The following is a 12,598-nucleotide window of genomic DNA, read 5'->3' as shown; positions in this document are numbered from 1 at the left end:
ACGACCCATGCCGGGCCACAGACACGCGATTTCCTCCTGCCTGCCTTCTCCAGCATACGTGCCGTGAACATCAGAAAGCCACGCCGGGCGAGCTGCCCCGGAGCGACCGACGGCAAAGCGCGTTTGGCGCGCGAACTTCTTCTCTTCTTCTCCCTGTGTGCTTGAGTGGGCCCTGTGTCTGGGGATAATTTCAGATGGATTAAGCTTCTGCTCTGTGTCCCCTTTCCTTCATCCTGATCATTGTAAATAATAATAAATTGTGTTATTCCTTTGATTTGACCATTCTCGTCCCTTCCATCAATTGGCTTCGCATGGTACGAATAGAACCGCTCGAATCGGGTTCCATAAAAAGTAACGGCACGAGTCACGTGATACGCATACCGCTCGGCATACTCGATTAAGCGTGGCTTGTGCGAGGTTCGGTCCCCGCTTTCGTGGCAGCGTGGGTTAAAGGTATGTGTGACGTCGACCCAATACCCTTTTTCACGTTTGCTCCGGAAGTGGCGATTCGGCCTCACGGACCCGAAGACCCAGGGGGAAAAAAGGGGTTTAATCCCCCCTTTGTAACGGGAACGGGCTTCGGGAGATCCGCAACAATATTTCTGTCTTTACCTCCACCACCGCAGGTGGTGTTTTGTTTTCTTGTCTGTATGCGAGTAGGATATCTCAAGGTTTTCAACGGGTGGATTTGTATGACATTTGGTGCACAGGTTCGGTGTGTGATCAGGAAGAATTGATTCGATTTTGGTGAAGATCCGAGTCCGGATAAGAGAATTTTTAAGCAATTCTTCACCATTGAGAGATGGGGCAAAAACGATATATAGCATGATACTTCAAAATGTTATTTGATGAGTTATGACAAAACTAGGTGGATGAGTTGGTTAGGTGACAAGAACAAGCCAATTCGATTTTGGTTCACGTCCATATCCAGATCCGGCCTATCAGTGGGATACAAAACATAAGGTGTTCAGCCTGGTGGAGGTATGCGCTCTACCGAGTGGCGTTCTCGTTTAGTCTTGTTACCCTTTCCTTACAGAGGTTTTCTTAGTTAGGAGTGGAGGCAACACACTAGGATGCAACACATCCTTTAACTCCTGATTTCAAAAGTGAACTTTGTGTCGTTGATGGATGGACAACAACACCTAAACCTTCTGCCAGTTCTGTTGTCAATTCAAGTTCTGTTGTCAAGTCGTCTTCTTTCTATTCATTAAATATATTCTTCTTCCCTCAACCATACCCCAACAAGAATTGCTCATCCTTGTTGGACAGCTTATTGGATCTTCCAGTCCTGGGTTTGCCAATTACAGATGATATTTCTCTGTACTTGTTGATTGTGCTTCAGATACCACACCTTGAAAATCGGAGAGCTATTTCATTAAATATTTTTCTTTCTTTACACAGAAACAATTCTATAGTGATCTTCTACTGAAACTCCAGCCATTTTCTTTTAAGCTAACAGTTTATCCTGATGGATCTGTATTCTGCAGTACTAAAAGTGGGTTTTTCGCTTTATGGATGTCTAGAGAAAAACACATGATGTTAATGATGAGGAAAACCTGACTGAGTCATCAATTAGATTGAATTGGTAAATGTGATGTGTATAGTTTACTTTGATTTGATATATATAGTTTACTTTTGAGTTGTTGTGACCACACGTCTTTGAAGATTCTGATTGATGTGAATTTAAGATTCCTAAATGATAAACTTGAAAGATTCTTAAAGATTGCTTATATCACCAGTCACGCCAGGGTTAGCCTGGAAGCAAAGAATAGCAAAGTCTTCCCAAGTGAAGCACTGACCACCCAACACAGTGCTGATGGCAGAGCTGTGGTGAAGGAAATAAAACAGCAGAAGACAAGAGCTAGACAGAACATGAGGTGGTAGAAGGTCAAAAATCTGGAAGTGAAGGAGAAATTTAGAGAGCAGATGGAGAGACAGCCAAGATAAATTGAAGAAGTTATGTCAGACAGTAGAAGACTGGTGGAACTCGGTGGCAGATAGGGCGAGGAAAACTGGTGGAGAAGTGTGTAATCATCAGAGAAGGAAGGCTGGAAAATAAACTTGGTGGTGGAATGAAAACACGGAGGGCGCACTTAGAGAAAAAAGTAATGTCAAAGAAGTGGAAAGAGTCAGGCCTTGAAGAAGATAAAGAACAGTACGAAAAGGCAAAAAGGAATGTAAAGATTGTTAGAGAAAGATCCTTGGCCTTGGAAGAAATGTGTGAAAGTTTTGAAACTAAAGAGGGAGAAAAGGACTTCTTCAGAACAGCAACTGCGAGGGATAGATTAACGAATGATGTGGGAAATGTCCATACAATTAAGGATGTAGATGGAGTAACTCTAGTGAAAGAGATTAAATCAAAGTCAGGTGGGGCCAACACTTTAACTGGCTTATGAATGAAGAAAACCCAAGAAAAAAAGGCAGAAGAGGTAGTTGTAAAATCAAGGAATGACACCTAGCATTCATTTGGAAAATATCATAATGGCATTTAAAGGAATGAAAAATTGCAAAGCAGTGGGGCCTGATGTACCCTGGATTAGAATAGGTACACCGTATCCCTGCGTGTCATAGGAGGCGACTAAGAGGGTTGGCGTCAGGAAGGGCATCCGGCCATGAAAACATTGCCTCAAAAAGAGAACCATGACAATTACAACTACATATGGGCAGGGTGCAGCCCAAAGTGGAGATCGGTTTCTGAGGTTTGGGACATGGAATGTAGGGACAATGACAGGGAGATCAGGAGAAGTGGTGGAAGTATTGGTCAGAAGAAGAGTGGACATATATTGTGTGCAAGAGACGAGATGGAAGGGAAGTGGTGTGAGAATGGTGAAGGGTAGGCAGGGACAGAAATACAAGTTTGTGTGGCAAGGGTGCCTGGAGAGCATGAATGGTGTTGGTGTCCTGTTTTCTGAGGAGTTTGTAGACAGTGTGGTGAGTGTGACCAGAGTGAGTGATAGGTTGATGATGGTGAAAATGATGATTGGAAAGCTCTTGGTGAACGTCGTCTCGGGATATGCTCCGCAGGTTGGTCGGAGCGATGAAGAGAAGGACAAGTTCTGGTGTGCGATAGAGTAGCTGATGGAAAACGTGAAAGATGAGGAAGTTGTTGTGGTAGGAGGAGACCTAAATGGACATGTGGGAAGGAGTATGGATGGTTTTGAGGGAGTTAATGGGGGTTACGGACATGGTGTGAGAAATGGAGAAGGTGAAAGGATTTTGGAATTTGCTGATGGAGCTGATTTGTTGATTTGTAATACTCAGTTCCAGAAAGAGGATAATAAGCTTGTTACATACACGTCAGGTGGGTCGACGACAACCGTCGACTACCTAATGGTGCGTAGGCGAGTTAGGGGGCACCTCCGGTGATCACACAAAGGTGATCCCGGGGGAGGAGGCTGTTTCACAGCACCACTTGGTTGTCTGCGAGATAAGGGTGAAAGGTGCGAGGAGAGCTCGGCGGGTGAAGTACCAACCGAGAATGAAGTTGTGGAGGTTGAAGGAAGTGACAGTAAGGGAGGCATTAAAGGAGAGGCTGAGTAGGGTAGAGGATGATGTGGTTGAGCTTGAAAGTAGTTGGATGTCAATGAAAGCTAGTCTCTTGGGAGCCGTTGGTGAGGTATGTGGATGGACAAAAGGACCACCGAGGCACTTGGAAACATGGTGGTGGGATGATGAAGTTGGAAAGAGGATTGACGAGAAGAGGAAGAAGTTCAAGGAGTGGCAAAAGGCGAAGGGTACGAGAGCAGAAACGGCAGAGCATGAAAGTTATAAGGCAGCCAAGAAGGCTGCAAAGAAAGAGGTAGCAAAGGCGCAGGAGGCATGTAGTAAAACGTTCGGAGAACGCTTGGATTCGGAAGAGGGTCAGAGAGCAGTATTCAGGATTGCAAAGCAGATAGCGAAAGAGAGGTGTGATGTGATGGGGGTGAGTTGCTTGAAGGATGAAGTGGGACAAATCGTTGTGGACCCAGATGGAATTAAAGGAAGATGGAAAAGATATATGGAAATGCTGTTGAATACAGAGAATGAATGGGATGGCAACATAGAGAGTAACCCAGTTTTAGGACCGGCAGAGAAGATAACTGAGAAGGGAGTTGAGGAAGCGATAAAAGCAATGAAGAGTAGAAAAGCGGGAGGGCCGACGGGAGTTGTGGGAGATATGTTGAAGGCAGCAGGAAGTTGGGGGTGTGAAGAGAATGACAGAGATGTGTAATCTGGGGTTGAAAGAAGGCTGCATTCCAGTGGTTGGGAACTGAGTACCCTCATCCCTATATACAAGGGGAAAGGTGACCCTCTGGAGTATGGTTCTTACTGAGCGATAAAGTTATTGGAGCATGGAATGAAGGTGTTGGAAAGGGTGTTGGAGAGGAGGATAAGGAAGAAAGTGAAGACCGACAAAATGCAGTTTGGATTTATGCCAGGAAGAGGAACGACAGACGCGCTTTTCATTGTGAGGCAGTTGCAGGAGAAGTACATGGAGAAGAGGAAGAAGTTGTTTCTTGGGTTTGTTGATCTGGAGAAAGCATTCGATAGGGTTCCACGCAAAGTATTGACATGTAATGGGCATTGAGGAAGTTAGGAGTGGAGGAATGGTTGATCAGAGTAGTGATGGCAATGTACAAAAGAGCGCGCACAGCTGTAAGGACAAAGGACGGGAACAGTGGTGAGTTTGAGGTGAAGGTGGGAGTGCATCAGGGGTCGGTACTAAGTCCACTATTATTTGTAGCTGTGATGGAGATGCTGGCTCAGAACATAAAGGAGGGTTTACCATGGGAGTTGTTGTATGCAGATGATCTGGTGTTGATTGCGGAAAGTATGGATGGACTGAAGGAAAAGATGAACAAGTGGAAGGAATGTATTGAGACAAAAGGTCTGAAGGTGAATATCGGAAAGACGAAGGGGATGGGAAGTGGTAAAGCATGTGGTGAGGTGGAAAGAACTGGGAAGTGGCCCTGTGCTGTGTGCAGGAAGGGTGTCGGAGTGAACTCCATTCAATGTGCAATGTGCGCTGAGTGGGTTGATCAAAAATGTAGTGGTCTGAGAGGGTCATTAACCAGTGTGGCAGCTACATTCAAATGTAAGGTGTGCACAGAGGGAGCTGCAGATGGAGGAAATGCTGAGTTGGATCTTGGAGACGGCGTGAAGCTGGAAGGTGTGAAAACATTTTGCTACCTTGGAGACATGCTGAATGGAAAAGGTGGATCAGACTCGGCAACGGTTGCTAGAGTGAGATGTGCATGGAAGAAGTTGCGGGAACTGAGTGGCGTGCTGATGAGGAGGGGAGTGTCGTTGAAGCTGAAGGGAAAAGTGTATGCTGCATGTGTGAGAAGTGTTATGATTTATGGGAGCGAGACATGGGTAATGAACGTAGAGCAGCAACGAAGGCTGGAAAGGGTGGAAATGCAAATGGTTCGATGGATGTGCGGAGTATCGTTGAGAGAGAGGAAGACAAATGATGAATTGCGAAAGATGATGGGAATAGAGCCTGTGATTGATGCTGTGAAGCGGAACAGGTTGAGATGGTTTGGTCATGTGTTGAGGAAGGATGAAAGTGACTGGTTGAGAAGAGTGATGGAAATGAATGTAGAAGGAAGTAGAGGACGGGGAAGACCGAGAAAGACTTGGCTAAAGATGGTGGAAGAAGAAATGCAGGCAAGGGGGTTAACAAGGAGAGATGCAGAAAATAGGGCAAAATGGAAAAGATTGTCATGGGGACCACAAGGCTAACCCCCGCTCTAGCAGGGAAAATGGCCTTTAAAATGCATGTTGTTGTTTGTTGTCGTGGGACCTGATGGGATAGTAGTGGAAGTGTGGACCTACCTCGGTGAATATGGGGTCTAGGTCTTGAATAAACTATTCCACTGTTATGATAAGAGGAAATTCCAAAGCCATGGAGGCAAAGTATTGTCATACCAATATTTAAAGAAGAGGGACATCCAGGAATGCAAAAACTACCAAGGAATTAAACTCCTACCAGAAACCGTTAAGATATTGCAGGGAGTTATGGATTTGAGATTGAGAAAAATATAAGAAATCCATGAAGGTCAATTCGGATTCATGCCTGAAAGAAGCACCACGGATGTCCTTTTTGTTTTGAGACAAGTGATGGAGAAATACCGGGAAGGTCAAAGTAACAAAGCTTGTATTCATTGATTATAAAGAAAGCTTTTGACAAAGTGCCACGGGAGGAAGTTTGGAGACATGCAAGAATTAGTGGAGTTCTTGAGAAGTCTGTGACTCTTACAAGACAAGTATAAGGCATGCCAGACAAGAGTAAGAAGCATTGTGGGAGAGAGTGAGACTTTTGAAGTTACCTCCCACACCACCCCCCTCCAATCCCACTCTCAACTCTCAGTCCTACCTTTGGCCCTCTAGAAGCACTCCTTTTGCCCCAAAACGATTACCATTGCTTCCTAAACACAAAGCCTTGCTGCCTACACCATTCTTCCAACTACAGGATGACATCCACAACTTTACTCATGAACTCCATTCCCTTTACTGCCCTCCCCCCTCCAACCTCACCCCTGCTTGGACTCGCTCCAACCTCATCCCTGCCTGCACTCATCCCACCTCAACTCTCCTTGCACGAGCTCCAATCTCAACACTGCTTGCACTAGCTCCAACCTCAACTCTGCTTGCACTAGCTCCAACCTCAACTCTGCTTGCACTAGCTCCAACCTCAACTCTGCTTGCACTAGCTCCAACCTCAACTCTGCTTGCACTAGCTCCAACCTCAACTCTGCTTGCAGTAGCTCCAACCTCAACTCTGCTTGCACTAGCTCCAACCTCAACTCTGCTTGCACTAGCTCCAACCTCAACTCTGCTTGCACTAGCTCCAACCTCAACTCTGCTTGCACTAGCTCCAACCTCAACTCTGCTTGCACTAGCTCCAACCTCAACTCTGCTTGCACTAGCTCCAACCTCAACTCTGCTTGCAGTAGCTCCAACCTCAACTCTGCTTTCAGTAGCTCCAACCTCAACTCTGCTTGCACGAGCTCCAACTTCAACTCTGCTTGCACGAGCTCCAACCTCAACTCTGCTTGCACTAGCTCCAACCTCAACTCTGCTTGCACTAGCTCCAACCTCAACTCTGCTTGCACTAGCTCCAACCTCACCCATTCCTGTACTCACTCCAATCTTCTGTTGCAAAAACAGGCCTTGACAATCCACAATGTCTGACTGTTGGCCGTTGGGTCTGACTTTGGAAATCCCCTCACCTCCCTCCCCCCCCCCCCCAACCCCACCCCCCATCCCCACCACCTGGAACATGGATTGGTTTATTGTAGTGAACAAGTTATATATCTACCTAGAGGGGAGATAAAGATATACATGTAGTTTTATATATATCACTCTTGATCATTCACTGGTGCTGCATGCCTGTATAAATAAATTGCATTACATTCTGAACTCTCAATGGAGAGAAGGCAAACAGCATGTTCTAACAAAAACATTGGGCAGAGTAAAGAAAAAGAAAGGTGGAGGTTGTGCAAGGCTTACTTCGCCAGGTCGGAACTGGGAGATCCCCACTTCCATCTTCTGCTTCATTGTGCTATTCAATTGTTTCGCATTTTGCACCTGCAAAATAACAGGCGGTGTGCATTTCACAATGCAGTACTGAAGTCCAAACATTGGTTTCGACACAAAGATGTACAAGGAAACCCATAAATGGAGAGGGGGGGAGGGGGGGAGGGGCGAGGATGGATAGGGGGGAGGGGGATGGGGGAAGGTCCAATCGGCCCATCAATGTCCAAATTCCCTGGCAAACGCAACAGCCCCTTGGGTCAGTACTTGGTGGAAGCACATTTTGCAGCAATGACTGCTACAAGTCCTTTTGGGTATGTCTCCACCAGCTTCGCAGAGTGAGATGGTGAAATATTTACCCATTCTTCACGTGAAAATTGCTCTAGTTCTGCCAAGTTTGATGGGGATCGTCGGTGGACTGAAATCTTCGTCTCGACATAAATGTTTAATTGGATTCACGTCACGACTGACTGAGACACTCAATAATATTTATTTTCTTCTTCTTCAGTCACTCCAGTGTGGCTTCAGCTTTGTGCTTCAGATCATTGTTCCGCTGAAATGTGAATCCCCTACCCAGTTACAGATTCATGGTCGGCTCAAGCAGGTTTTCATCAAGGATTCTCCTGTTCTTTGCACCATGCAGTCCTTTTTATCCTGACAAGCTTGCCAGACTTTGCTGATAAAAAGCAACCCCATAACATGATGCTGCCACCACCATGCTTGACAGAAGGGATGGTGTTGACTGGGCGATGTGCAATGTTAGGCATGCACCAAATGTAACGCATCAATTTTAGACCAAACGTTAAATTTTTGTCTCATCTGACCACAAAACCTTTCTCCACGTGCCTGCAGTATCATGAAGATGCTTTTTCACAAACTCCATATGAGCTTTTAGATGCATATTTTTCAGTAATGGCTTCTTTCTTGCCACCTGCACATAGAGTCCAGCTTTGTAAAGGGAACGGGATATTGTTGAATGACGAACCCTAAACCCCATCTCGGACATAGACCCTTGCAGATCTTTCAAAGTCATTGTTGGATTTACAGTGACATCCTGAACCAGTTTCCTGCTTGCTCGGATGCTGAATTTTGATGGGGGACCTGACCTGGGTAGAGTCTGAGTGGTATGATACATCGTCAACTTCTTAATGATGGATTTCACCGTACTTACAGGGATAATGCATGACTTTGAAATATTATAACCCTCTCCTGAATGGTGCTTCACCACTTTTCGTCTGACTTCTTTGGAAAGCTCCTTGGTCTCCCTGTTTGCCTTGTTCGTTGACCAAGTGAGTTGCACGTAAATCTCCTTAGATAAGTGGGGGAGCTTAAATTTTAAGTGAAATCACTGATTACATAATGTTTTACAATCTGTTTGATTACATAATTACATAATCTACAATGCAATCTCATAGTGTCACATCCTTGTTTGAGGAGGTAATGACTGCATTGCAGAGCCAATGCCAATGAGCCACTCCTTGTTTCAATCTGTCAGGGATGGCACCTGCTCTCAACAGGTACAGGAAGCATTTGCGGCACGGTGAAGCCAAACGTGATGCACAAAGTCTGCACTTGCATCACATGATGTGTTAAGAATCACTGGTAAATTTCCACAAACACTGGCAACCTGAGACCAACATTCAACAGATTACAATACACTGGAAAATGCCGATCTTTCCGACTGAAATTGCGATAAGAGGACACTATTTTCAGAGCAATTTGCACAAACGGAATTTCAAAACCTATTCATTTAATGGATATAACATTGATTTGACGCAAAACGAGGACAGTCAAACGAGTGCATGAGCTCTTTCGACATCTTCCTGTGATTGGTTATGGTCTCGCATTTGTTTTGGGGATTGCAACTTACGTTGCACCTAAGGGCTACCAGGTGGTTTCATTTTCCAGTACACTTGGAAAATTGTGAGCACCAGCTCAAGAAAAACCTACTGCATCCAGGTTTCTCAACCCCAATGAAACAATATGTGAAAGTTAATGGTCGATGAGCATCAAAAACTAAGCTGTGAAAAAAATGATGATAATTTGCTATTCTATGAAAAAAACGACGCTGGGTTCCCCAATGCAAAGTCGTTTTTTGTCATAAAATGCCACATATAGCTGCTGTGATCAAATAAAATGCCACTTTTATCTGTCTAATACAGTCATACACAACAAACATATTGGTTATAACATGCAAGGCCCTGGTGTTGGGCTAGTGGCTAGGGTGCCGGCTTAGGATCCTAGGAATCCTGGGTTCGAATCCCGGTCGATCGCTGAATTAACGCCAGGGGGGTTGACTCAGCCTGTCATCCTTCCGAGGTCGGCAAATTGAGAACCAGTTCACTGGTAATTCCCTGTTTGTCGTAAAAGGCGACAAAAAGGGTTGGCGGCAGGAAGGGCATCCGGCCGTAAAACATTGCTTCAAAAAGGGGACCAAAAAAAACAACAACAACCATGGTTCCCGAAAAAGGCCAACCCCTGCTTTGCGGGGAAAAATGGCCTCTAAAGGTTTTTTGTTTTTTTTTACGCATATTTTAAGTGAATACCTTTATTAAAAGATGACTTTCCCCACAAGTTCCCCACCACACACCCCACGTTGAGATATAAGCCACTGCTGCGAACCTGCCGTTTCAATGAAACAAGCTCCATGTCCTGTTGCCTGAGCAACGTTCCAGCAGCACTTGGGTTTGCCGAGATGACCAGTAGGTCATCACGGTTAAGGTACATGCCACGAGGTGGCCTCCTTTTGCTCTTCAAAGGGTGGTGTCGATACTGCGAAACCTGGGTCTCCCTCTTCATCGGGCCGGCTGTGCTCCCATGCATCGAAAAATGTTGCTGCTGCTGCTGATGGCGTTGCTGCTGATGTTGATGTTGTGTTCGATGATCCTGTGGCGTGAAAGTGGACTTAGAACAGGAAAAATAACTCCCAAGCAGTAAATTCCACATAATGACCAAACATTTGCCATACCAAGTAGAAAACAAGCCAGGGAAGTACTGAAGGTAGAAAGTACAGGGAAAGCAAATATTTATTAATGATCTGGTAGGTAGCAGCATACTGTATCTTTCATTTTTGAATCCATAAAATGAGGAATGATTCATCACAATAACCTCTAACATTCCCAGCATTAGAGCAAGATGGGGGAATTGAAGATTATTTTGAGGATGGATTCCTTTTACACTCCACAGTTGATTTCAACATAAACAGTAATTTCCTCACTTGTTAGCTCACCTGGAACGAAGTTCAGGGGAGCTTATGCGATGGCGCGTCGTATGTCCATCAGTCAGTCCGTCAGTCAGTCCATCCGTAAACACTTGAAACTTCTTCTCCGAAACCACTGATGGGATTGCGACCAAACTTAGCACAAATTATATTTGTTGTGTGGTGACTAAAGTTTGTTCACGGCATTATATTTATTTTAAAAAATTAAAAAATTGGGATCTAAGGGGGTCTCTACCAGGGGTTAAAGTGCATCCAGGTTTGACCCCCTAAAAACGGAATTTGCTTTTTTCTCTGAAACTACACACAATATTTCGATGAAACTTGACCACAACATTCATCGCCCATGATGTACCAAAGTTTGTTCACGGCATAAAAAAAAAATCAGGCCCTGAGGGGGTATATGAAGGGGTTGCCCCCAAAATAGGTATTTGCAATTTTTTTTCTCAGAATATACACATGCAATTCTAATTGAAACTTCACCACAACCTTCGTCACCCGTGATGTACCAATGTTTGTTCACGGCATTAGAAACATTCCTCCCAAAGTGTAATCAATGGTGGATATGGCTAGAAATTACATATAAAACCACCATAAACAAAACATACCTCCTGTTCACTATACTGAAATTTATTCATTTTAAATTACATACGATATCATCCAGATCCCCCCTAATCTGGGGTTTAGTATACTGAACATCTATTACGTGTGTGTGTGTGTGTGTGTGTGTGTGTGTGTGTGTGTGTGTGTGTGTGTGTGTGTGTGTGTGTGTGTGTGGTCATTTAAAGGGTCCCTGCTGTGTCATAGAATAATAAAATAAGAATGCGGGTCCTGAAGCTCACCTGCATCAGGAGATCAGGAACAACAACAGAACAGCAACAGAGCAACACCCCCGTAGTTCCCCTTAATGAGCGCAGATTTTGATGCTGCCAATACCCCTCATTAGGCATCAGATATGAAGCTTATGGTCAAGTTTCATCAAAAGCATGTGTGTAGATTCAGAGTATAGAGCACATAAGTATTTGGGGGGGGGGGGGGGGTGTCAAACAACCCTGACCCCCGTAAACCCCTCCAACTAGCGTAGATTTTGATGCGATCAATACACCTTCGTTCGGCATCAGATATGAAGCTTGTGGCCAAGTTTCATCAAAATACATATTTGCATATTTACTTGTGGAGTATGAAGTACGAGTATGAAATACATAACTATGAAGCTTGTGGTAAAGTTTCACCAAAATTGCGTATTTAGTTCAAGCGATAATGACTGAAGTGTTTACAGACTCACTCACTCACTCACTGACTGACTGACTGACTTACCTACGGACACTGCTCGATCACATAAGCTCACCGATTAAAGTCCAGGTGAGCTAAAAAAGGCACCGTCGGAAAGCTAATAATCGATTTACTTCAGACAAAAATTGGTATCCTTTTTAATCATAAGGAGGCCTGAATTTAAAGCCCATCTTTTTGGTAATGTGCCCTTAATGTCGCGGTTTCAAGTTTACTGCGAGTAAACTTACACATGCAATTCTGACAACGACTCAACCCCTCACCAAATGTCTTCCTTCCTTGCCCCCAACTCTGTCCCATATTTGCTCTTACCCCTCCCCCACCACACCATCTCAACACCCCTTCCCCCTCCCCATCCAACCACAACTCCTCAACCCCTCACCAAAAGTATTCCCTCACTGCCAACTCTGTCCCAACTTTTTTTTATCTTTTCTCTCCTGCCCACTCTCCCACCACGGCATTTCAACACCCACCCCCACCCGAAAAAACGACTCCTCACACCCCCTACGCCCTGATCTTTCAAGTGGACAGCACAGCATCAACCAATAATAGAAGGAAATGCAATATCCTTGC

General features: G+C 44.8%; 1 protein-coding gene across 3 annotated transcripts in view; it reads right to left on the bottom strand.

Annotated features, from left to right (window-relative positions):
- LOC137415993 (REST corepressor 3) overlaps positions 1-12,598 on the bottom strand; it is a 168,747-nt gene that overhangs the window by 22,985 nt on the left and 133,164 nt on the right. For all 3 annotated transcript variants that reach the window (XM_078784380.1, XM_068101516.2, XM_068101517.2), the window contains 2 exons: positions 10,141-10,404; positions 7,495-7,572 (listed from right to left, as the gene is read on the bottom strand). In XM_078784380.1, the coding sequence (XP_078640506.1) occupies positions 7,495-7,572; positions 10,141-10,404 (342 nt within the window). The remainder of the gene's footprint in view (positions 1-7,494; positions 7,573-10,140; positions 10,405-12,598) is intronic.

This window comes from Myxine glutinosa, chromosome 9 (assembly GCF_964187855.1).
Source record: "Myxine glutinosa chromosome 9, kmMyxGlut1.1, whole genome shotgun sequence".
Lineage (NCBI taxonomy): Eukaryota > Metazoa > Chordata > Myxini > Myxiniformes > Myxinidae > Myxine > Myxine glutinosa.
This window is presented reverse-complemented; position numbering and strand designations above follow the sequence as displayed.